This window comes from Leuciscus leuciscus (genome assembly GCF_965113295.1).
Source record: "Leuciscus leuciscus genome assembly, chromosome: 21".
In the NCBI taxonomy this organism is placed as follows: domain Eukaryota; kingdom Metazoa; phylum Chordata; class Actinopteri; order Cypriniformes; family Leuciscidae; genus Leuciscus; species Leuciscus leuciscus.
This window is the reverse complement of record NC_138745.1, coordinates 34067209-34094291: the sequence shown is the minus strand read 5'-3', so window position 1 is coordinate 34094291 and position 27083 is coordinate 34067209. Positions and strand designations below refer to the sequence as shown.

The following is a 27083-nucleotide window of genomic DNA, read 5'->3' as shown; positions in this document are numbered from 1 at the left end:
CAGTAAGTTGTCATTTTTGGAACCTACTGTTAATTTGGGACATAAAGCTAATGCAAAAGCAAAATAAATAAAAATAATAAAAAATATAATAATAAATGACCTTTAAGCATTATATAATGTTATTATAGATGTTATTAATGAAAGTTATTGTGTTTTCCATGCCAGAGGATAACACATGTCTGAAATGTATGACCCTGCTAAACCCTATATGTTATGAATATTATTTTATGTGTGAGGCAGTGAGTTGAAAGGGCAACAGCATTGATCAGTTTAATCTAGTGTCAGTAATTTATGTTTTAATGAAAGGATAATGATTAATTGAAATGGTCATCACGCCATTTAATCCCATAATTAGTATAGGACCGAGAATAGAATATTATAAAATATATCAATTGATTCAACATGACAAGTAATTCAGAGCCACGGTTACTTGTAATGCGTCATGTCATGTGAATGACCTCTAATGATGGCCTTAAATAAATAATTGAATAATGCTAACTCACAGTGCTGGTACTGGACCAGCATGCACTGCATTGCACATGGCGTTTGTGAATCTGCCCTGATTTACTGCAGCACACACATGAGAAAAGCACACATCCATAATGAACCTGTGCATTATTCAAAAGCTGCATCACATAAACAACATGCAAAACCTCAGACTTCTTAATGCAGGAACGATCCGACAATGACAACATCGACAGCGTTTGCTGTGCAGTGAAAATCTCATTTCCAAAGAGCAAAATACTGTGTGATTTCATCATTCTGTTCTTGCATTACCCCGATTTCAAAAGGCCAGACAGGAATGGATCCAAGAGACAGCAGAAATCCATTTGAAACATATCCTCAAAGACTTGTCCTGTAGATGGAAATAAAGAAACAGACTTTAACATCGAACCAACCCCCATTTAGACAGCGATTAGCTTTTCTCCAAGAAAAGCAGGAATGACTGTCAGAGTAAGGGAATACGTCTGAATAACAGTATCTTTCTGGGATCCTCTGCACTTCCTTGCCTAAATCTCCCTTTAATGATAAATGACGGACAGTTCTTGTAAATTAATTGGACAAAAAGAGTCAGGAACCATTCCTAAAGTGCCCCAATTCCTATGTTTTGGAGGTCTTCGAGGAGGAGGAGGAGGAGGTAAAATACCGACTGTTATGATAGTTTGATTATAAAGGCCTATATTTGAGACTATAGACAATATAGTTCTGGCTATGAGACTAGTTTGAAGTAATCCCTTTTCTTTGCATAATGCTCTTTCGTTTCACGTGTCATAGAATGGCTCTCGGGAGCACGCCTAAAACTCACATCCTTTTGATTTTCCCGGGGAAAACGTATCGTGTACTTCACGTGTGTGTGTGTGTGTGTGTGTGTGTGTGTGTGTTCCTGTAGTAAAAATCTACCATCAGCTCTTCATTGTTGAAGTCATTACACTTACTCATGTCAAAGGTGCTCTAAGTGATTTTGGGTGAAGTCACTTCTTGTTGACGTTCAAAGTATTGTCAAACAAAACGGAGGCTAGCTCGACCCTCCCTCATCCTCGTCCCCCCTTCCCCTCCCTTCCGTACTTCCTGAAACAGTCATGAACCATTTAGAAAAACCAAACTGGATTTACCCTGTCCAGCAAAAACAGAGTCACCTGATTGTCGGATTGGAAGCCCTTTTGCCGGCGGAGTTCTCGTCTCCTTTCGAACACTTTTCCGATGTAAATTCGGGACTTCGCGTTCCTTCACCTTTTCCCTCTTCTTTGTTGTTCCCTGGTATTTGTTGTTTAGGACATCTCTCCTCTAGCTAGCTTCCCTCTTCATGCTTCTCTCTCCTCCACCCCCCACACCCCCCTTCATGTGCACGCGCACTAATCATTCTTGTCGGTTATTGGCTGGAACACTGTTTGTTATGTTTCGTGGTCCAGGCTGGGCCAGTTTGTTTTTCTTGCCGTTTGTGGAGCCTGGGCTGTCTACAGAGATCGCATTTTTTACAGTGTGTTCAGGGGACAGGCAGCTAGCGGATAGTGAGGAGATGTTTGCTGGATGTGACAAAAAATATTTCAGCCTAAAAAACGCATGACCGCTTAGAGCACCTTTAATGAGGAACACAAAAGGCCCCCATTTGGTAGAATGGCCCTCATAAGCCCCATGCTCTTTGTTGGAGGAAACAGACCTAATTCAGAGGCATGAGATGTCCCGTCCCATCCCGTCTCGGGGTCAGTGCACCAGCTGTCTTCAGGAGTGAAGTAACCTTCAGACGAGCTCCTGTGGGAAGGCAGGGTCAGTGCACACCATATACATGTCCCATAAACTTCATTTGCATGCTCTCACCTGTGCCGTCCATTCACTGCTGTGGGGAAAAACCCTGTGATGCTAAGAAATGCAGTATGATGGATTACTTGTGGCGTCTCTATTTCACCTGAACCACTGAACTGGAGGGTCTGGTTCTCATATCTCCAGGTATAGAGCCATATTCAGCCCTCAGTAGGGGTGATCGGGTCCAAACGAACAGAACAGACTTTACAATCCCAGACAACAGGGTCTCTGCTTTCACAAACGCCTTTGAGATATCCTATTACTCATGCAGCATGTCATTTTGATCAGTGTGTAAAACCCTTTTGTATCTTAAGAACCACATTAATTCTCTGAGAAAAGGCGATTTATGGGTTTACGCGGTTCGCTCTGGTTCTAGGTCAGTGTTCCACTGTAGTCATCAACATCCCGCTATGATTCATCACGGCTCTTCATCCCAGGCCAGAAGAAGTTTCTCTAGAGCAATATTCATCCATCCATCCAGCAGAAATGTATTCAATTTCCTGTTATTTAGGATTGTGCTTTTACAATCCTGTCAAATTTATTATCATCAAACTCAAAGCCCAGAATACTGAGAAAAGCCTCTTGCAAAAACACATCAATATTCCTCGTGGCGTTAAGAAAAGATTCTAAATTTAGTTGGCCTAGAAGAAAAAAAATATGCTTTAAGATTTGTGCTAAAGGTTTGGCAGGAATATTTGAAGTTATTTTGAAGCAGAAAGCTGAATTGTCAGCACTGGCATCTAAATGGGGACTCTTTGGCCATTCGTGCAGGACACAAGAAATTGAATATTAATATAATATTAAAATATATAATACAAATATAATATTGTATAATTTTATCTGCACAGATGGATGTCTTTGGCCATTACATCACGTCTTGCGCCATGAACAAGGGTTATTATAGTTAATTTGAAATAAAATAAACTCTAACTGAAATGAAATACTCATAATTTTCTTAAAAACTGTCAATCTATCTCAATGATCCTAAAATAATACTGCCAAGTTAAGAATTAATAAAACAGGGTCTCCCGAAATGAGGTTCATGAGGAAACTGCAGGTGGTTCATGAGTTTATGAATAGCTAATAATTTAATAAATAAAAAAAACAAGTGAAAATAAAAACAGATTAAATATTTTATTTGTTTATCTCCATGCCATGTCAGAGACTATTAACAATCATCAGAGAACCGTGGAAATGCAAATATGTTGTACAATTATTGAAATATTAAATGAAATGATCAGAGGGGCTGGAAGTAAATATTTTTAGGTCAAAGGGGTTCGCTGGCAAAAGAAGTTTGGGAATCTCAGGCATAAAACATGAAAAACGGTCAGTAAAATCAGCATATTTATAGCCATTTCCCTGAATAACATCTCCAGAAGGAGATTTAAATGCAAATATAACAAAAAAACATTGAGCATTCAAACCCATGTTTCTGTACTTGCGTAAATTATGGCCTAAAATGCATCACATTCATAACGAAAGTTACATTATTTGTCTCCAGCACACGTTTTGATCTCCAAAAACCCAGTAGTTCATTCACCAAACACAATAAAAGACATAATATAAGGTCTTTCGAATCAAGTTTTACTGCAAGACTTGGGTTTATAGACTATTGCACAGTCATGTCCCGTTTAAGCGGGCACGTGTGGGACAGTCTTGGCTCGTTCTGAGAGAGGACAAAAGCCTCTTTCACCCCGCGCGGGCGAACTGCTCCATTAGAGATGCATTCCTATTCAGATGGGGTCAAATTCCTTTTGCTCCCGGCTAATGGCTCGGAGACACACGGACAGAGAGAGAGGCTCCTGATGTCATAAAGAGCCCGCAGAACGTACGACTGCAAGGCTGAGAGCAAGATCACAGTCCCTCGTGTCTAAGATGTCTTCAAATATCCCGTTCTTTGGATTTTAGGCTTTGGCGAGCTGTAATGTGCTCTTTTGTGTGTCTTGAGAGAGTGAACAGTCTGTATATATGGCAACTGCAGCATCTCTCAGAAGCCAGAAGTCCTGTGTTTATCAGTCATGTGATGCTGTTTGGAGACATGTTTCTTGAGCATCAAATCACAGAATAGTAATACAACTATGAAGCAGCACAACTGTTTTCAAATCAGCATATTATAAAGATTTGTGAAGGATCATGTGACACTGAAGACTGGAGTAATGATGCTGAACATTCAGCTTTGATCACAGGAATAATTTAGGAAAAAATATTTCACAATATTACAGTTTTTACTGTATTTTTTGATCAAACAAATGCAGTCTTAGTGAGCAGAAGAGACTTCTTTAAAAAAACATTAAGAAATCGTACTTATCCCACACGTTTGACCCGTAGCGTACAGAGGGAATAGATGTAATCCAGAGGCACTTTTATTCTGAAAGGAGCTATTCCATAACATTTATAACCGTTGTCATGTCATATTTTTCAAGGGCCGGCATGAGAACTGAGGAGTGAGAAGAAACACGAGTCCAAGACGGTGTCAGTGATTTCCTCCTCTCTGCAAAATCTGCTCCAGAAGTTTCTGTAAAAAAAAAAAAAAAGAAACAAATAATTTAGTCAGTTTTGTTCCAAATGTCCATGATTTGTGGTCAGCATGGGTTGGACATGCCAAATGTTTTTGTTGAAACACATCATAATTAATACTGGATGTCTGGGTGATAGGGTGATTTAAAGAAATGCTGCTTTAAAAAAAACAATCATTGCAGTTTTAAGGAAGAACTTTTGTTTCTCTTGTGAGTGTTGAAAGGTTCTCTCTATGTGGACTTTTCTCTTCTGTGAAACATTTACAAAATGTGTTAATCATATTACTTTACACGTTACGATATTTTACTTGCTTTACAAGATTTTTAAGTTCTTATACTGTACATGGCACTTTTTCATATAATTTGTTTGTGATGGGAATAAGAAGTGAATTAGTGGATGAATTTGAACATTTTGACATATTCTGACAGGAGCTTTGTTAGGGACTGCAACCATCTGGTTATCTGGAACTTTATCATTTTATTTTACACATGCAATATCTGAAAACACACACAGTTTCTATTATTCCAGATGAGGTTTGATCAAGGCCGTGATCTCAATATAGACGTACGTTGAAGAATCGCCCATATAAAAGATGGAGAAACAGAGAGGGTAATATGGGAAAAGCATCCAGCCTCATGACAGACACACACATTTTGGCTGGCAACGATGTTATTGTCTATATTTGTGTGTGTGTGTGTGTGTGTGTGTGTGTGTGTGTATTACCATGTGCTGTGCTATCATTGGCAGTAACTGGGTGTTCGTTCCTGAGAACAGTAGCTCCACACACACACACACACACACACACACACACACACACACACACACACACACACACACACACACACACACACACACACACACACACACACACACACACACACACACACACACACACACACAATGAAGCTCTTACAGCAGTGCCAACCAGAGAACATTCAAAACACACACAGACACACACACACACACACACACACACACACACACACACACACACACAGAATATTTTTATATTATTCGTCTCACACATGCACACCAACATATGCACACCATTACCACCATCATCATCATAATCAATAACTAAATGTTATTTTCTTATTCCTCATAATGCCAGAACATGAAATATAAAAATAAAGCTGAGGATGAAACTTTGACCATTTTTAGAACAGCATACTTTCATAACTATCATGATGAAACTGTTGAAAGAGTTGCCACATGACATTTCTGTGTGTAAGTAAATATGCTTTTGGCCTAATACACTGACACTCTGGCCTATAGCGACATCTGGTGGAAGAAAAGTAGGACACTTACCCTGACTGAGGTCATTGTAGGATTGAATAGTGCTATTACTTCATAGCAAATCATACACAATATTTATATTAAATTATTTTTTATATATATACAGTCAAATTACTATTATATTTTATTTTACTATATGAAGATATAAATGTGTCAATGTGTTAAAATCACGAATATAAGTTCTTAAAATTGCATTTGTTTTTAATATGAAGGCTATATATTTATATAATTTTTGTGTGATGGAAATGAGAAGTGAATTAGTAGATTAATTTTAAGATTTTAAGAGCTTTATTAGGGATTGCAACCAAACTTAATTCACTTACCAGTGTTTAAAATAAAGTGTATGCATACATTTCATACAAATTTATCTGGTGTTACCAAAAGTACCGGCAGCATTTTACATTTACAGATTTTTGCAGGTGTTTTTATCTGTATCAGATATTTACCATGTCATTCTTCTAGAATAGTGCAGTTTTTGTTTAAAAATGTGGTCTATCGGTATGAGTTTGAATAACTTTTGTGTCAATTGTTATTTTTACAATGATTATTTTGTGGTACTGAATGATTACCATGTATTTATATGGTACTTCAGGATACTTCAAAGAATAGCATAGTATTACTACAGTTTCATTTCCAAAAACATGGTATTTTTTATGAAGATTGACCAGAATCCAGTTTTCCTGAGAATCTTCTATGCTAACTCTAAAGCCCGAAGGTTTTAATGAACCCCAGGAGGCGTTCCCTATATGACGTTCACCTCTCTCAGTGTAAATACACACATCGGACACAGGTCGGTCTCCCATTGGTGCTCACAACACTGGATTCTGACCCTACAGGTCTCCCTTCTTGCCTTCAGAAAACTCAGAGACTTCCAAAATAGTAGACAAAAGAGAACTGGAGCGCTGCTGGTATCCCTTGTATCCTCTGGTGCTCATGGAAGGGTTAAATGTTCATTTAAAAAAAAGAATTTGGAAAAAAATCCAGGTCCAGGCACTCAGTAGGATGCAAAAGTTAAAAAGCCTTTATTATTTAAAAGGGCTAAAGTATTAAAACACCCTGGTGTTTTAATACTTTAGCCCTTTTAAATAATAAAGGCTTTTTAACTTTTGCATCCTACTGAGTGCCTGGACCTGGACTTCCAAAATAGTGTCACAGATTAACACAAAATGTCATGGCATTGTGTGCGGAGAACTGGAAGCAAACATGCATGACCAAACAACATATGCACCACATATATTCTGATTGACTGTTTTTACCTGGTCTGGACACGTTATAAGGATTTATTCAAATCAAATAGCAGTAGTCATAGTGATGCTTCACTAACCAAACACTGCAAATAATTACATCAAAACAAAAGCTTTTTGAGTGAGAGTGATGTGCAAATGTGAAGACAGGCCTGGAAATGTGTGTTTTCTGACACTGTTGAATGTGGCTCTCTGTCAGGGACTGTAAGAGTAAGAGGTGTTTAGGAACATAATGCATCGGGCAAAATCAATCCCGATAGTTAAGGGGAGGAAAGGGTTTAGAGAAGTCGTCCTTCTCCGGTCCGATCGAATTAGTGGAGTTTTGTTAAGATAACCGAATAGCTTGTGACGGCATATTGGAAAAGCTTCACGTTCAGGATTAATGCTGAGAATTAATCTCATTTGTTGAACCAGTTAACGCCGACTCAAAAATGCAATCCCACACACTGAGAGAGCACACACACACACACACACACACACACACACACACACACACACACACACACACACACACACACACACACACACACACACACCTGCGTGGTAATGATTACCGATGGACCTCGGAGCTGATCTCAGATCAGTCCTATATGTCCACAAACAGCAGCGGCTGCGTACCTTTTTAAAGAGTTCTGCCCGCAGCCTGTTGGTCCGAGATGCCTGTTTTCTTTTCTCCTCGTCTTTTTTTCTCTTTTCTTCCTCTCTCCTCTTCCTCACTTCAGGGAGCTGGTTATAATTCCTGTCAATCAAAGCTCAGGGTTAGCATGCTTGACATACTAGCTGCTGTTTATAATTGAGCACTGATGCTCACAGAGAAAATAGAAAGGCAAAGGCAGTGTTGAGAAAGAAAGTGGCAATTGTACATGCACTGCAATAAGTTTGTTCTGGGTGGTTGCAAGAATGTTGTCAGGGTGTTCAGGGTGGTTGCTAGAGTGTTGTTGGGGAATTCCAGGTGGTTGCTAGGATGTTTTTGGTTGTTCTGGGTAGTTTCTAGGGTGTTGCTAGGGTATGTTAGGTGGTTGATAGGATGTTTTGGGGGTATTCTTGGTGTTTTAAGGGTATTTTGTGGGGTTCCCATAATGTTGTAGGGTGTTCTGGTGGTTGCTAGGGTGTTGCTAGGCTATATCAGGTGGTTGCTATGGTTGTTTTGACGTATTTTTGGAGTTTATAGGTATTTTGGGTGGTTGCCAGTTTGTTGTAGGGCCAGGGGTGTTCTGGGTGGTTTCTAGGGTGTTGCTAGGGTATGTTAGGTGGTTGATAGGATGTTTTGGGGGTATTCTTGGTGTTTTAAGGGTATTTTGTGGGGTTCCCAGAATGTTTTTGGGTATTCTGGTGGTTGCTAGGGTGTTGCTAGGCTATATCATATCAGGTGGTTGCTATGGTTGTTTTGACGTATTCTTGGAGTTTATAGGTATTTTGGGTGGTTTCCAGTTTGTTGTAGGGCCAGGGATGTTCTGGGTGGTTTCAAGGGTGTTGCTAGGGTATGTTAGGTGGTTGCAAGGCTTTTTGGGGTATTTTGCAAGGTTGCCGGAATGTTGTTGAGTTGTTCTGGGTTTTTTCTAGGATATTTTGGGTCAACATTCTAGAATGTTGTAAGGCCAGGGGTGTCCTGGGTGGTTGCAAGGGTGTTGTTGAGGTATTTTAGGTGTTTATTAGGGTATTCAGGGTGGTTGCTGGGGTGTTTTATTTTTATTTTGCGGGTTACCAGAATGTTTTGGGGTTTTCTGTGTGGTTGCTAGGGTGTTGTTGGGGTATTTTCGGTGTTTACTAGGGTATTCTGGGTTGATTTTGCGGGTTGCCAGAATGTTTTGGGGTTTTCTGGGTGGTTGCTAGGGTGTTGTTGGGGTATTCTGGGAGGTTTCTACTGGTATTTTCTCACTGGCAAAAAAAGAAATCCTTTAGATAGTCTATTTTTGTTGTTGTTGTTTAAAAAGAAACAATGAAAGAAACATTTAACTAAAAGAAATAACAATATATACTTTTTTTTTCTGAGATCAGAATATATCAGAGTCAGAATTAAGAAATAAACAGAGAATATTTACAACATTATCTGACAAAACGGCCTGTGTTATTCAGTCACACACCTTAAATCAAACAAATGGCCACTCATTCGTGCAGAACCCATCCAGCCGTGCATCAAAGAGGTTTAATTTGGAAGCACAGTGAGACCAGATCTAATCGGATGAAGGTTTTATTCAGCGGCAGCAAAATAAACAAGCTGTGAAAAGCACAATCAGAGCGGCCACACACACACACACACACACACACACACACACACACACACACACACACACACACACACACACACACACACACACACACACAACACCTTCAATACAGATAGAACTGATACAGGTGTTTGTGTCTGTGCGAGAGAAATAAAGCAGGAAAGGTGTTTTTCAAAACAGGATCTGGCATGTTCTTTTACCTCCTGGACCGCAGCTGTAGACCCGTTCCCATGATGCTTCTGTCTTTGAATTTCAAAAGGCTTTCTGCAGAACACACACACACACACACACACACACACACACACACACACACACACACACACACACACACACACACACACACACACACACACACTATAAATTAGGTTTCTGAATAGGTACAATCTAATTCAAAGATATAATCATACTGAAGAAACAGTAGAGTCCATGATTAAATATTGCTCAACCATCAACTTCAGATTGTTTTGGACACCAGAATTCAGAAAATAAATCGGCAGACCCGTACATTACTACTCAACTCTTAATTTTAAAAATAGCATTTTTTTTTATCACAAGAAGGAAGTCTTCTGCTTATAATATTTGCAGTAAAGTGAAATAAAGGGATAATCAGACCCAATTTGAATATGCACAGTTGTCAATGTTAACAGCCATTCAGATTCTGTCTGGGTCTTGCAATAAACATCAAGAGGCCAGTGATTTTATCACAATTAAGGGTGTTATTTGAAAAAAAGAGGGACATATAAAACAACCTAATGTAGTTTGCTAGCTATCACACGCACGCACACACACACACACACACACACACACACACACACACACACACACACACACACACACACACACACACACACACACACACACACACAGGTTTGGTCTGGTTTGCTATATTTGTGGGGACTCTTCATAGACGTAATGGTTTTTATACTGTACAAACTGTATATTCTCTCCTCTTACACTAACACTACTCCTAAACCTGCCCATCACTGTAAACTTTCTGCATTTTTACATTTTCAAAAAAAAAAAACTCATTCTGTATGATTTATAAGCTTGTTTTCTCCACAGTGACACGAGTCCCCTTGAGTCTGTGTGCATTCAGGTTGAAGCCCCCACCGGGGTATAAACACACACACACACACACACACACACACACACACACACACACACACACACACACACACACACACACACACACACACACACACACACTTGTATCTATCTTTATGAGGACATTCATTGACACAATGCAATCTCTAGCCGCTTACCCTAACCTTACCCATCACAACTAAGCGCCCAACCTGAACTCTTACCCTAAACCGACCCTTAACCTCATTATAACCTTATCCCTAAAACCAAGTCTTGACCCTCAAACAGGCCTTTAAAGGGGTCTCAGAAAGAGAGGACCGGCCAAAATGTCCCCACCTTACTCTCTTTGTCCTCACTCCAATGGTCTAAAACTCAAACTGGTCCTCACAAAGATAGTTGTACAAGTACACACACACACACACACACACACACACACACACACACACACACACACACACACACACACACACACACACACACACACACACACACACACACACACACACACACACACACACACACACACACACACACACACACACACACAGGAGATATCATACTGTAGTTTCAATGTCTGTCCAGATGGGGGCGATATTTCCTATCTTTTAACACTGGCTGTATGACGGTAACGGATATTGTTCCTCCAGTGTTCTGAAAATTCCCTGCTCTCATTTCAGAAGCCGATTTGATAAACAGAGTCTGTCTGGATATTGAGGACATGAAAGTGTTGTTCATTTCGACTGGGTTTGAACATGTATGAATGGCATGCTAGTTTTCCAGCCTCCGGCTCGCTGATAGCATGTGCTGCACACCTGGCGCGGGGCTCTCGGGGGAGATCTGGGCTCTCTGCCTCTCCTGCGACCTCCACTCCAGGGCTCGAACTCTGGCCCGTGAGCGCTGGATGAAATCAGGCCGTCTCATCGCTAAAGCCTCCTGCACACACAGAGACAACTCATTAAAGGGGCGAAATAGCAGTTCAATTCAAACTTGGGATTTATCATTTGACTTGGAAATCAAGATGTTCAAAACTACATCAGTAAAATCACAAATGTGATCTCTTTAACATCTAAATTTTTTGTAGAATAATATAGAGTATAAATGAAAAATGTATATTGAAACAATAGCTGTCTATTGCATGTCCTCATTCAGAATGTTTTAGGGCAGATGTACCTTCAAACAACAGAAGAGTAACTCACGCTAAGTGACAATGCAGTTTCAGGAGGCACATTTAGGGACTCAATCGGGACGAACTCCACACATTGACTTGCATGAGGCGTTTTGTTCTTCCCATCAGCCTCTTCTTTGAGCTCTCTGTGTTCATTATTCCCTCTATCCTCTGTTAAAGACACTGATTAAGAGGAACACACACATATTTAGTTATGAAACACCGTCATAACGGTCATGAAACCTCATAAGTGGTCAATAATGCTTAACATTCAGGCAGAATTCTTGCAACAGCTCACAAGAGGAATCCAGGAAAAACTCCAAGTGTGTGTTGAGATGAGCTGCACTGATACTAACATGTCCAGAATGTAAAGACATTGATTTTCTCGGTGTTGTCTATGTCTATATAAGATCCCTTCATCTTGCTAAATGTCAGTGCCAAGTAAAGTTTGTGTTTGAGGAAGCCAAAGGTCAGGAGAGACAGGCGCACCTGCTGTTGCTGTAGTCGGTCTCTGCTCATCCTTCTGTCTCTGCTGGGCCTGCAGCTTTATGTTGGCGATAACCGCAGCAGCGTTCAGGGCCAGGACAGCGTCTGCGCTGAGACGAGGCGAGTTATCTAAGAACAAAGAGAGTGTGCATCATCATCCAGTCGGTCTGAAACACTCTCCTCACGTGTACGGGAATGCAAACGCTTCTGGCTAGGCAAGCTGGACTTTGTTGATGCATTCAGAAACGTTAAGTGATGCAAGTATGCTATAAAATGGCAGAACGCTATATACTTCTGCTAGGCCAAAACTAAACTACTGTTAAAGTACTGACGTATTTACATTGTTAAACTAGAGACAGTGCATTTGTAATGCATTCATGTCTGCATTAGCATACTTGTTTAGAGTATGTTCTTGGCCTTTGGACATCTGAACACTAGAGCAAGGATTTTTTTTAAGGTTTTAATGCCAATGATCCCTGCCTATAACAAGCCATAATAAGCTATATATGAGAGAGAGAGAGAGAGAGAGAGAGAGAGAGAGAGAGAGAGAGAGAGACGTGAAAACACAATAATGACAATTATTAACTTTTTGGTCTTTTTTTTTTTTTTACCCGGAAATCCTACATTTTCTAGAGAAAATATTACCTGCAAATGTCCTAAAAGGCAAAAATCTAAAAATCACATATAAAGTAAATAATGACTTTTTAATCATTAAGAATTCTAAACATTTTCTTTGAGAGATTTGAAGTCTGAAGTAATCATAAATGACATCATTTGAAACAATAGCATGTCCTCAGATAGTTAAATGTGTGTGTACTTCAGCGGCTGTCAGATTTTTCTCCATGTGTAGCTGCTCTAAATTCCCACAGAAGCTCAAAACCCGGTATTGAAAGCAGGGTAGAAATAGATTATGCATGCAAAGGGATGCGTGGGAAAATGAAAAGATGAGAAAATGCATGACAGAAAGAGAGAGACAGGAGAGAAATCTCCCGATTCAGGGCAGTCCGCTGCATAAATGTGTATCTGCTGTGAGAAGCCTCAATTAAAAACCTCTGCTCTCTCACACGATAATACTCATCTATTATACATCAAAGAAGCCTTAGCCTACAGTGTGTTCTTGTGCATGCACTGCTGAATATCCACAGAGGTCCTGCTAGTACCTGCCACTTTTAGGAGCGTGAGAGGTTTCCTTTCTGAAATAGGTTCCTCACGCTTCTCAAACGCTCGATCCCACTCAAATCCCTCCTTCCTTAAGCTCCTGTTCTCGCAGCCGGAGGTCGAGCGCCTTCTTGCTTCACTGCTGCTGGAACTAACAAGGTCAATATTTGTCTTCTGGGGAACAGGAGAGCTCTTGTTGTGAAATGCTGGATCTGTAACTGCATTTGCGCCATGTTCTGTGTGGTTAAACAAGCTTGCGTCGCAGCTGAGAGGCCTTCGAAGTGGCGTGTGCTTCTTGGTGTTGGTCTCCTCTTCTGTGCTGCTATCATTTGGGTTGCTGAGGTAAAGAGACAGGCTGGATCTGTGCTGAGACCTCCATTGGTTTCCGCCTGGCTCTAAAGAGACAGTTAGCGCTCGGTTTAATGGCGAGGGATTGACTTTAGATTCATTGGTTTTGAGTCCTTCAGTGTAGCTGTGCCTGTAATGTGCTGTATTGGGCTTTCCTCGATTGAAATGCTCTCTCTGTTCGGTCATTTTCACAATAGTTGCCTTTCTCCTCAGTACCACGCCGTGGTCAATCTCCTCATGATTACAGCCAGGGGTCAGAGCGGGGTTCTGGCTGCTCGTGCTTTTCATCCGCTGTTCGGTGACTTTGACCACTAAGGCTTTTCTTCGCTCAACGGCAAGGTTATTAGTGGCCATCGAGCTCAGATGCCCGGATTTCGGAAGACTGGAAGTCTGTGTGACCTTCCTGGAAGTGATGGTGATGGATGATATCGAGGAGCTCAATGACTCTGGTGCACTTCCACGTCTGCATGTGGGATCTTTTAATGCCAGGTGGTCGGGATGAGAGGGAGACTGGCCCGTTTCCATCTTGCTGGTCAAACTGGCTTTAGGATTCCAGGCCTGCAGTCCATTTCGTCCTCCCTCGGAGCTCACGGATCCCGAAGCCTGGAAACAAAAACAAAATCCCTTGAATTGGGCTTTGTGTGGATGAAAGAGGTTCTTTCTGCCTCCTGCATGCACAATAATGCTTACGGAATCCACATTGTAACAACTCGCCTCGTTCCGAACCCGTGTGTTCCACCGTTTCCATAGCAACCGCATCAGTGTTGGAGAACTCTGGGGCAATTTGGTTAAAGGGATAGTTCACTTTGAAATTAATTTTTGGTATGTTTTAGCTTACCTCAAGGGCATCCAAGATGTAGGTGTCTTTTTTTCCGCAGTAGTTTCAATTTTTATATTTTTAGGTCAAACCGTTCTTGTCTGTCAGTCATATAATGCAGGTCTATGGTCACTGTCTCAAAGAGCATGCACAGAGTCCAAATTAAAACAATTCCCCATCGTCCAAATTAAACAATTCCCCATCGTAAGTACACATTGATGGCCTAAGACACGAAACGAGCGGTTTGTGTGAGAAAACGAACAGTATTTATATCGTTTTTACCGCTTATACACAGCCATGTCGAAGTGATCTGATCTGACGTGTACGCAGACTGGTGCATAGACATATACACACTAGATGTCGCCTTAAAGACATTCGTTCCAATGAACTGCCGTAGACAAGGCGACATTTAGTGTATATATCTATGCACCAGTCTGCGCACACGTCAGATCAGATCACTCGGACGTGGCTGTGTATAAGAGGTAAAAACGATATAAATACTGTTCGTTTTCTCACACAAACCGCTCGTTTCGTGTCTTAGGCCATCAATGTGTACTTACGATGGGGAATTGTTTTAATTTGGACTCTGTGCATGCTCTTTGAGATAATGACCATAGACCTGCATTATATGACTGACAGACAAGAACGGTTTGACCTAAAAATATAAAAATTGAAACTACTGCGGAAAAAAAGACACCTACATCTTGGATGCCCTTGAGGTAAGCTAAAACATACCAACATTTTTTTTCAAAGTGAACTATCCCTTTAAGTTCAACTAAGTTGGAATTCGAGGTACTTCTTTATTATATCACAGGTATGAAAATCACAGGAGAGTTTTAATATTTTGAACACCAATGCCTCAATTTCAGCAAGACTGAATAGGTAAGACCCAAATAGAGACGTTTGAGCATTTGAACATAAAAAAAAAGCTCATTCAGTACCATGGTGTGTATATACACACGTTGGGTTTTCATGTTTTGAGGGGACATTCCATATACAGACATAGTGATTTTTATACTGTACAAACTGTATATTTTATCCCATCACGCTAACCCTAAACCTACCCATCACAAAAAACGTTCTGCATTTTTAGATTTTCAAAAAATATCACTTTACAAGCTTGTTTCCTCATGGGGACCAAAAAATGTCCCCACAAGGACAAGGATTTTGGATATTGCCAACGTTGTGGGGATATTTTGTCCCCCATAACGAAGGGTTTACCAGGAACACACACACACACACACACACACACAGTACAGTGATGGCACTTAGAGGTAGATATACACTGCAGGGTATGAATTATATCGATAAAAATATATACCTAATCCAAACAGAGGAAGCATTAGCATTTCTGTTAATACTGAAACAGGATCAAGTTTATTTCACAATTATACTTTCTTGGGCCAAACAACATCCCAGTGGCATAGAAAAAAAAGTAAAAGGTTTAATCAAAAAGACAGAAGAAAATGAGATGCAGAAAAGCCACCTGAAGCAAACATCCCATAAACAGTGCAATAAACAGACACAGAAAGAGATTTATTCTGAGAATACATTTATCCAATATAAACAGCTTAATTCAGAGCAACTGCTCTTCGCTTTGAGGTTGATTTGAGTGTAGGTCTGAAATTAAACATTTAACTGATTACACAAAGCTTTTAAAGGGCGTTTACTAGTGTTTCTAAATGAAAGACTGCTGAGGAACAGAGACACAGCACAGACAAACTTAATCAAAGATTTGTAATATTTGTTTAGGGCTTAATGAACATCTATATTACCACTTTAGATGCGCACAACTTACAATTGGGTCATTCCGTGTCAACTCAACCAGAGGTCCCCGGCTACTTTTTTTGATTTGAAAGAAATGTCTGGTGAAAGAAATACATAAATGATGAAGAAAGCCAAAATATGAAATGTCATGCATATTTACTGAGTAATCCACTATTTTGTAGAGTCAAAATGACATATGACACTTTGGAAAAATGATATTTATGGCTCTCAGACAGGTTCTATGCAATTGTTCTATGTTCTATGCAATTGTGATACAATAAATAAATAAACGAGATACATTTCTAGTTTCAACATTATTTGATGTTCAGACATTCCTCTTTAAAAGAAAAAAAGTATCAGCTGTATGCAAGGTGACCCACATTTGTTTTTGGGCCAAATGTGTTCAACTGACCAATTTACTCATGGAGCCGCATTAAGATCTCCATATCTCTGGGATTGAACCATAGAGGGCCTTTAAAATGAAGATATTAAAATAATTGTTTGTCAAAAACCAAAATATAAAAGAATATTAAGATATATTTAATACTTCTTCAGTTACAGGCATGCAAACTTGCGGCAAAAAAACACAAGAAGTGCCTTTTCCCCATTTTTGTACTGTCACTGTTGGCATATAATGAAACAAAGATTGCTAAAGTCAACAGATTTAACTAATATACCTACCAATCTCTGTGTAAAAATAAAATAATGATGCTGACATCTTTTTAAAGTCATTTTTACTCCGCTGTAATTAGGCTCCAGGTGAAAATTGTCATTTTGACCCCCCATTTACAACTTAATAGTGGATTACTCAGTCAATATACATCCATGACATTTAATCTTTTGGCTTTCATCACTACTTATCTTTGTCTTTCTTCAGAAAAAAATATGAACAAAATGAAAATTTTGAGCAGGAGAAGTTTACGCTAATTGGTTGATTTGACACAAAATGACCCAAATACACTCATGTTCATAGAAGATGCTCTCGTACAAAAACAACTTGGGTCCAGACCGAATCTGCATACTTTATTTTATTGACTGAATTTGTGGAAAAATCTACAGTGGAATAGATTTAAAGATGGTAAAATGCTTTGGTAAAATGTAAGGTTTTACACTTTTATTGGTAGCCGTAAACATTCTAAAATGAGCTAATTATAGCTAATTATAGCTAATTAGATGTAAAATAAATTATATATATACAAGAGAGTGACAGTTCTCCCAAAAAAGAGAGTTCTGTCACGTTGTTCTAAACCAGGGGTAGGCAAGTATATATACTGTACATGCATAAATACATACATGTAAGGTAGTTGCAAATTAGAGTCTAAACTAGTAGATATCTAGAGCAATGGTGGGTGGAGTTAGTGGAAATAGCCTTTGCCAACAGGGTTGGCTATTTGCACTTAGTGTAAATAGACACTGGCATTACTCAATTACTGGCAATAACATGTGCTTTTGAATCACAGGTCTCTATTAGGAGCAGCAAGGCTTTATGAACCATATAATCATACAAATCTACATTAGCAGAGTCCTTTGGTTAAATACTGTATTTATAATAAGGACAACAAACAAACATCTCTGTTACTTTAGCCCTCATGCTCTGTTTAGGGTCTAAGAGACCCAAAGGCCATTTTTAGAGCATGACAAATATTTAACAGTGAAACATCAGGCTCATACTGCATGACATTTTCTTTCAGTAAAGGGGTTATTATTTTAATTTGGTCCTTGAGGTTCACTTATAATATAAAGCAAAACAAAACAAATATATATGCATAAAAACAATGATTTGAGAACAATGACCCTCTGTCTGTTTTTAAGGCGCGGCTCCTTTAAGGCTTGTCTTAAACAAGGCCACTGTTATGATTGGCTAAAGTCATTGCATAGGAAATGGTATCAACACCCACTCGCTATTGCAGTGTTTTGAAAACATTACAAAGCATTATGAAATCATTTACTTACGGTTTGTGATGCCGCTGCTGTCAGATCCAATACAGTCGCTGCTTCATCTTTCAACCAAAGATTCTTTGTGAACTCTCCATTACACTGTGCCTCGTTTACTAAATAAAATGCTCCGGACAAACATATAATCCTCCGACGTGATCCGGGACGCCATTAAAATAAACCCTCCACTTGTTTCCGACACTGGGATCCTTCTGAAGTCTGTACAGAGACTCAAACTAGCTGTTTAAACTGGACGCTTCAAAGCGTCTTTCACTCTTCCATTTGTCCTGTTGTCGACAGACTCAAGCGCGTGGAGTATGTCAGAAACTGAACGCACATCTCTATACTGTATCCAGTGTAGACAGCATCAGTGATTATAATGGGTTTTATTTGCTTTTGACACAGTGCTCACAGCCAGTGTAGGTAAATGTCAGCCGTTATTAAGTGACTGAATGCCAGTGTGCGAGAGATGATGTTGAGATCATATGAGGCAATCATATGCAGATGTATTTGCCCGTGTGACATCACATATCCCACCATTTTTGGAGCTTGATTAAATAAATGCTTTGCATATAAGGAACAGGACATTTTATGCTATTACACTTGCAGGATGTTTTAAAGCTACAAATCCCTCTTATGTGTCAAAAGATCAAGGCCAATTTGATTTCTCACGTCATAATGACCCCTTTAATCCAATAAGATCTGATTTTAAGCAATATTTCAAAACGCAAACACGTTTCAAATGTCAAAAAATGCTACATTATTTCAGTTTGGTGTCTCAGAGACACTAGATGTAAATCATGAATACATGCAATGGATTTTAACATGTGAAAATCTGACTTCAGTAACACTGTTTAATTTGATTTATTTTATTCTACAATGTGTATTTGCTGGTGTCAAACTAACCGCAAACAGAAACGACATTAATGTCCTGTGTAATAATCACTTTTCCGAAAGGCGCATTCATAAACATGATAAGGTTAAAACTTTAATAATATCTGCCTATTGGGTTTTGATTATTTCAGAGTACGATATTAAAAGTATTTGAAGGGATAATATAATACTTTTCAACAGAACACGAGGGGTTAAACACTGGTTCATGGTTTAATGGCAAGTTAGTTCCTGTATAAAGCAAACTAATGTTTATATAGTATTACTAACCTGATGGAGGATGGAGGATGTTTTTTCAGGTGTCCTCCAGTATCTAAAGCCTGCAGGTTCAGGTCTCACAGGTTCCCGTTCTGAATAAAACAAGAAAAGTCCACTTTGGGGTGATTTTTCTGTGTCTCTCATTGAGAAAAGAAACCAAATAAAAAAAGAGGTCAAAAAAGAAACCTAGAGAGAGCTGATCTCCAATGCCTTTTTGCGTACAATGTAAATACAACGGCATTTCCTGCCACTCCTGTCATAATAAGGCCGATCTTCCTGCTGTGTGTGTTTACAATGTCAACAGAGGTCTGCTTAGAGCGACTTAACCTGCATCACTTACAGGTGTCAGCGAGACAGAGAGCAGGAGAGAGATTTTAATCTGACAGAAGAGACACAGACAGCCACTGTGCCACCCGGCCGTGATGGATTGTTCTCTGTCAGCGTTGCCATGGCATTGTCTGACAGCTAAGGCGCCAAGCTAACTATTTCTTGCTGTCGTTTTTTTAGGCTAGTAAACGCACTTCACACTGGCAGCTAACACCTGACAGGTAGCTATTTTCCCAGCATGCCCCCGGTATGCAGTTCAGCACGGCACACACTCTTGTCAGATGCTCAGGTGTTGTGTGTCAGGTTCTGCACTGCCTTTGAGTCATGTCAGAACAACGTATTTACGTTCTTAATTACCAGTGGGAAACTCTGGGAAGCTTTGGATTTCCGAGTTGAGGGCGTGTTAATTAAATAATCGTGCTCGAAACAAATCGGTATTGATCAAAATGAATGCTGAGGCGTGTCAGTACTACAGCGTCACCAAAACAACCGAAGAACGGCCTTTACACACACACACACACACACATTCTTGTACATCTATCTTTATGAGGACATTCATTGACACAATGCAATCTCTAGCCGCTTACCCTAACCTTACCCATCACAACTTAGTGCCTAACCCGACCCCTGACCCTAACCCGAACCCTGACCCTAAACCGACCCTTAACCTCATTATAACCTTATCCCTAAAACCAAGTCTTGACCCTCAAACAGGCCTTTAAAGGCTCTCAGAAAGTGAGGACCGGCCAAAATGTCCTTACTTTACTCTCTTTGTCTTCACTCCAATGGTCTAAAACTCAAACTGGTCCTCACAAAGATAGTTGTACAAGTACACACACACACACACACACACACACAACACACACACACACACACACACACACACACACACACACACACACACACACACACACGTCCTTTCAGAGTCACCCACCATCTGGAGCTGGTGAGAAAGAAAAAGAGAGAAATTCCCAAACATTTTTGATGTAAACACTCATGGAAGAGTAAGTGCTCCTCATTCCTCCTGCTTCCCCTTGACTTGGTCCTGCTCTCACCACTGTAATTACACTGACGCTGTGGCAGCATCATTATACGCTCGTCACCTGCTGACAGACTGAGAGAAAGATCCCAGCAGCAGCAGCAGGAGAACTGGGACTGCAACAGCATTGAGGAAACCGCCGGAAGAGACTGAAAATCTAATACTCTTCTATCCCAGACTCCAACCAATCTGCTTCTGAACCCAGACAATCCGTCTCTGACTCCAAACAATTTGTCCCTGGCTCTAAACAATCAACAAAAACCCTTCCTTGGCTTCCAAATATGTTGCTTTGGCTCCAAAAACTCTTATATATATAATGTAAAAGAATTCCATTTAGACAAACTACAAAGAGATTAGTATATGAACCCAATAAATAAATGAACTAAGAAACAGAAGATTATGTCTCACTTCCTCTGTGTTCCTCATCCGCTACATGGGATTTGCAAAACATACAAATAAAGTTTTTCTTCTTATTTTCTAGCTAAGAATATATTGTATCCCTAAAAATGCTACTTAAAGTTCTTCTTTTTTTTCCTTACAACTGTCCTTAAGACAAAACTTAAAGGGATATTTCATCGCTGGAAAGATGAATGTGTATTTAAATTGGGCCATTTATGTAGTAGAAATGTGAAATTATTGTAGAAGTTGGTGCCTTCTAGACTGAGAAAAGCCAGAAAATGTATTTTTGGCTCATGTGGATGAAAGACAACAACTCCCAGAATGCACTTGCTTCACTGCCCTACGAGGCCACTCCCACGCCACGCCTACCGGTTACAGAGGGCAGTGTCGGGAGAAATGATACAACTAGGCTACTAGTGACTCGAAACTGAAAAGACAGCGTTTTATCATGAGATCCCCCTATGGGCGGGTTGAACACATGCGGAACGAGCTCCTCCTATTGGCTGTAGTCTCTCGCCTCTGGACAAAAGAGCCTCAGATGACACTAAATGATGATCTTTGTGTCCTCAGAGGTTTTTTTCCAGACACACAATACAGAAATCTCTCGTCTCAGGGGGACATGAGGGAGGGAAGCACGGTCACTCGAAAATACTACCGGGTTTCTACTGATACAAAGCTTAATGCTAATCGGTGAAGCATCCCTTTAAGAAGAATTGACATTCTTGTAAAGAATGTTCTTAAAAACAATTATTACAATTACTTTGGCCGCTCAACTGCATGTCACAGACCTTCTTTTCTATACATGATGTAATCATACACTAATGAATGAGATATCCCTGAAATTCCCCGCCAAATTTGACTGATTATTTTAAATGTACTGCTCCACTGATTATTTTTATGTACTCATTTAATAATGACATTTTGATAATTTTTACCCCAAAAATCTTAAAATTGCAGTGCAATATTAAAACCATTAATAATAATATGCACAGCTGATGAAGCAATTCACTGAAATCAATGAAGATGCTATTTCACACCAGCACTGTGTAAAGCTCAAATCCTCAAACATATATCACTGGTGCCTTCTGCCAAACTGTACATTCAGAACTTTTATATGACGTCTTCGTCAATACGCACCCTTTGGTCTTGGCCTGTTAAGTTTGTCAGGAGTGCTGAGCAACACGGGAGTGATGGGAGACTTCAGTTTCTGCTGAAAGAACACACACAGACTTCAGTTGTAGAACAGACAGATATGATCAGTCTATGAACGATTGCATTAGATTACAAAAGCTTTGACTGTGTTTGTGAAGCATTAGTGGAACATTTAGATTAAGATTAAGAGAAATTAAGCATTTCAAAACTTTGAATCAATTGAAACAAATGCTTCGCGAAACGTTTTACTTTTTCAAAGCGCTCGCAACGCCTGTTGGTCAGAACGGTGTAAATGCAGCTCAAACATTCATAAAAACTCCTTTTACCAATTGCAAATGTTTTATTGAAAGTTGAATCTATTAAATGCTATTAACAACTTATCTATTACCATGTGTTATTTTATTAAATGGCAGGGCTTGTTTTTATGGAAAGCTTGGTTAATCAGGCCGATAAGAGACGATTAATCCCAGTATCCATTTAAAAAAATATCGGTTGAATAATCGGTTATCGGCATGTACGGTCAAACCTAAATATCGGTATCGGTAAAATCCACTATCGGTCGACCTCTACTTTATAATATGTGTTATTTTATTAAATTGCAGTGCTTATTTTTATGGAAAGCTTGGTTAATCAAGGCAATTAGAGTCTATTAACTACAACTTCCTTTTTATGATACAAATGTGTCAATAAAATGTCGATCCGAGATCAGGTAAACCATATAGACACTGGTTCATTGGTTCACAGATATCATCGCACCATAGAAATTCCAAAGGGTTTGACGTACTTAACTTAACTTTACTTAAATCATGTGACTTTGGAAGTTTGATACACGCTCCAAATCACTGGTTCAAAACGAATGAAGGTTTTGAAGCTTGATGAACTCTGCTAGTACCCTGTGTGACTTTGACAATGCAATGACATTCAGACATTTTCAGTGTTACTTAGGTGTCCAAACTCTACTGAAGTTTGAGCACGAAATGACTAAAGTGAAAATATGCATGGTTCACAAATGCTTTAGGATTCATTTCCATCCTCCGGGCCCTGCGGCACTGTTGTGATCCTGTTGTTGGCTCTGCTGTGGTTGAATCTATTCGTTCCTAAATCTGTTCCGAATGGATCTAAGCACCTGCTGACAGAGCGGTTTTATCTCGACTTCACGCAGCACCCAGACACTGAAGTTCATGTACTTGACAGTCATCCAGATATTTTTCTCTCTTTCCCTCCTTTCAGTTTTCTATTTCACTCTCTCTTTCTGGCATCAGTTGGCACTAAGGTAAATCAGGTCTGAGAGCTTGGCTGTTCATTTCCGGGATTTGTTCCCAGTAGAGGTGAGAGTGATTGTTGTGCAGTGTGGTGGCAGATAGTCTGCAGGACTCTGAAGGCTTTTATCTCCAGTGCGGATGACTCAATCACTCTGAACTTATGTGCAAAAAAGGTTTAATACAGGGTTTCTCAAACTCGGTCCTGGAGGGCCACTGTCCTGCACAGTTTAGCTCCAACCCTGATCAAACACACCTAGCTGTGAGTTTCTAGTGATCCTGAAGACATTGATTAGCTTTCTCAGGTGTGTCTGATCAGGGTTGGAGCTTAACTGTGCAGGACAGTGGCCCTCCAGGACCGAGTTTGAGAAACCCTGGTATAGAACCATAGTGAGGCACTAAATGGCAACATGTGACATAGTAGAGCTCTACTATGGAACTCCCATAGATCAGTTTTTATTACATCTTTAATCTTATTTCCATATAAAAACTGCAACGGCAACTTCTAAATTGTTAAAAAAAGTGATTTAGTGAATATCTGAACAATTTTCCTCTCCAAAGAGCAGATAAGCCATTATCAGGGGACACTTTAAAACCATTCCAAAAGCAATTTATGAATTAAATTCAAATTATCTGTGTCAGAATTGAATATTAGCACACTGCTTACTGTACACTGGAGAGTATATACTTTGTTTTTTTTTTTTGTTTTTTTATGCAATGCAATATGTCGCTGGACTGTTACATTTTCGGCCATCTTTTACCAGAGTGATGTTGATGGTTGCTGGGTGGTTTTTCACATATTGATTGCAGTACAGTTATAGAATTCTGGGTGGTTATACTGTACATAGGGCAAATATTGTGAATCAGATTGGTTAGAAAGGAAACAACACATCTTTCCCCAACTAGAAACATGATTTGAGGAATCATTTAACTTATTAACCCTCACAGCGATGCATGCCTTAGCAAACACCATTAATGATAAATATTTTAAACAGTAGTACACTATTCTTACTTAACCACATTATGTCGCATGCCAAATTCTGGCAAATTCTGGCATCCAGTCATCGTCTTGGAAAATTATGTTGAATAGCTAATTAAATTTTATGCAAAAATGTCTGACAATTTAATAAATATAAGGCCAAATTAGATTGAAAATAAACAATTAAGCAAACAAACAAACAAATAAATTATATATATATATATATATATGAAGAGTTCAGATGCAAGTGCCATCTGAAATTTTCTTCTAGAATGATCATTTTTATCAAGCTCGTATATTTAAGTTCAGTAATTTCACTTAAATGGTAATGGAAATTACCTATTAATTGTCATTTAAGTGAAATTACTGAACTTAAATATACGACCTTGATAAAAATGATCATTCTAGAAGAAAATTTCAGATGGCACTTGCATCTGAACTCTTCATATATATATATATACATATATAAGAAAAACAATTCTTACAGTATAAATAAATACAAACAAAATAAATAATATATCAGTCACAATCACAAAATGTTGCATTCTCAATGTGCACAGAATACATACTGCATAAATATTATATAGTATGGTAGTACGCTATTCTGAACTTCCGCTGTGACATCACTTCCCTTTCACATTATTCGTTTCTTACCTGGCACCTGCTGTTGTCTTGGCTGTTGTGAGATATGTCTGTCAGTGTCACGTGTCTTTGAATGGGCAGCCAGCCGAAGTGAACCGGAGCGAGGGCACAGAACTGAGCTCTTTCTGCACCGGGAGCAGGTTTAATGTGAACCGTCTTGCTCCATGCATGAGACTCCAGGCTTTCACAAACAGAGGTCGGATTCCTCCTGCAGAGAGAGGGAAGGTCAGGACAGAGCGGGTTACTTCCCGTCATCTCATTTGGGAGAACCGGTGTTGAACAGGTCCTGTCCGCAAACTGAGGTATTTTCTTCTGAAGAGGACGTGATTGGAGTCTCTCTAGTGTCTGAAGCCATTTGTCCATCCTGCCACCTTCTATGCAGCTCCGTGGACGAGCTCTGCGAGGGGGCTCGTTCACCTGCGTCGCAGGGCCCTCATAATGACCTCGCTCTCCAGGCCTCCTCCATGATGAGGACCTGCGAAGGAGACTCATGCTGTTTTTGCCAGCTGCACAGTTGGGCGGAAGTGTCTGCCACCAGCCTTAAGGCTTCACGTCCTCCATAAAAAAAGACAAAGAAAATGCATCTTAAAAACAAAACAGCAAGTGTACCTTCATCACAAACTTCAGTGAGATCCTAATTGAATTCCCTGAAGTGAGCCTTTTCATACAGTCATCAACATTCAAGCATGCACTACATTCTTGTTTTCCAGTAAAAATACATCAAAATCAAAACATCCTGATAAATATGAGACATTCACCAGAAAAACAATGCTTTTGGCAAATGTTTTTTACTTTTTTTTTTTTTTTTTTACAGTGACGTCCTAATTGAGCTCATACTGCTGTGTTCTCTCAAAAAAGTCAATACAATTCTACACAGGAACACATTCAAATAACTGACATGAGAGCTTGCATGGTTAACAGAACTGTTTACCTGCGTCACACGGCCCTGATGAGGACGACACGATCTGACTTCACGAGGCGACAGCGGAGAGACGATTCCTCTCGCAGTGTGAAGAGGGGCCGCTGGTGCCGTCTCCTCTCAGCCATGACTATAAATGTGTGTGCTAGTCTGAACGAACAAAAGACTTACAGAACAACTTCTATTTTTCACTGGGAGAGGGATGTGTCTGTGTGTGTGTGTGTGTGTGTGTTTGCTCGCAGCCAGCAAATACCCCCTTTTTCAACCTAGACGTGTTGCCTTGGAGTTTTGTTTTGTTTTTAACATTCACCTTGTAGTGAAGTGTGCAGTTTAACACAGATAACCCAAAGTGAAAAAGAAACATCCGCGTAAACCCAACTAAGTGTTATTTTCTTCTCTTTCAGTTTAGTAAAAGAAAAGAAACTAGACTTGAGCATTTTCAGAGAGTGGGGCTTGCTAGTGCAAAACTTTCAGCTGAAACGCTAGGGCATTGTGGGTGGTTTTAACGAGCTATCGAGTGGGTGGTTGATAGGTAGTTGCTTACTTAGTCGTCAAAAGATCCCACTTTCAAGTATTTCTGGTATAATATTCTGGTCTCTAGATATGACTCGGTTCCCTCTTTCATTATAAATTTACTGGATTTTTATTAAATTTTTTCATTATCCGCCAGGCAAAAAAACTCTGATTGCTTAGAAAAGTAACAGCAAAACTTTGTTTAACAAGCTTTTCACAACTTAAACATCCATTTATGTCTTTAGAACAAACTGAGTGGAAGCTGTTTATTTACACTTAAACTTTGGAGTTTGTTCAAATCACTAACCCTTCATATGAGCAATAATAACAGCGATGCTTGCCTTAGCAAACGCCACTAAT

General features: G+C 39.6%; 2 protein-coding genes across 3 annotated transcripts in view; one reads left to right on the top strand and one right to left on the bottom strand.

Moving 5' to 3' along the window:
* Window positions 1-27083, top strand: part of bccip (BRCA2 and CDKN1A interacting protein) — a 242133-nt gene that overhangs the window by 161110 nt on the left and 53940 nt on the right. The window lies entirely within an intron of this gene.
* cUnh10orf90 (chromosome Un C10orf90 homolog) lies at window positions 3417-27083 on the bottom strand. Of its 2 annotated transcripts, none has more exons than XM_082151900.1 (11): window positions 26223-27083; window positions 25304-25846; window positions 22397-22469; window positions 19507-19586; window positions 13481-14429; window positions 12324-12449; window positions 11866-12017; window positions 11482-11602; window positions 9787-9850; window positions 7977-8097; window positions 3417-4816 (listed from the first exon to the last, which is right to left on the bottom strand). In XM_082151900.1, exons 2-11 carry the CDS (start codon window positions 25781-25783, stop codon window positions 4775-4777), a joined length of 2208 nt encoding a protein of 735 aa, XP_082008026.1. In that variant the 5' UTR covers window positions 25784-25846; window positions 26223-27083; the 3' UTR covers window positions 3417-4774. The 2 variants fall into 2 exon arrangements, with proteins under 2 accessions (XP_082008026.1, XP_082008027.1); XM_082151901.1 differs by having other exon boundaries at window positions 22397-22466.

Bases quoted from the DNA above. Each gene is read 5' to 3' on its own strand.
- cUnh10orf90 (XM_082151900.1), bottom strand. From the start codon at position 25,783: ATGAGTCTCCTTCGCAGGTCCTCATCATGGAGGAGGCCTGGAGAGCGA. The intron at 12,450-13,480 runs GTACTAGCAGGA...CTTTGTTCTTAG, and splicing joins CACGCTCCTAAAAGTGGCAG to ATAACTCGCCTCGTCTCAGC. The intron at 12,018-12,323 runs GTGCGCCTGTCT...CCTCTTAATCAG, and splicing joins ACCGACTACAGCAACAGCAG to TGTCTTTAACAGAGGATAGA.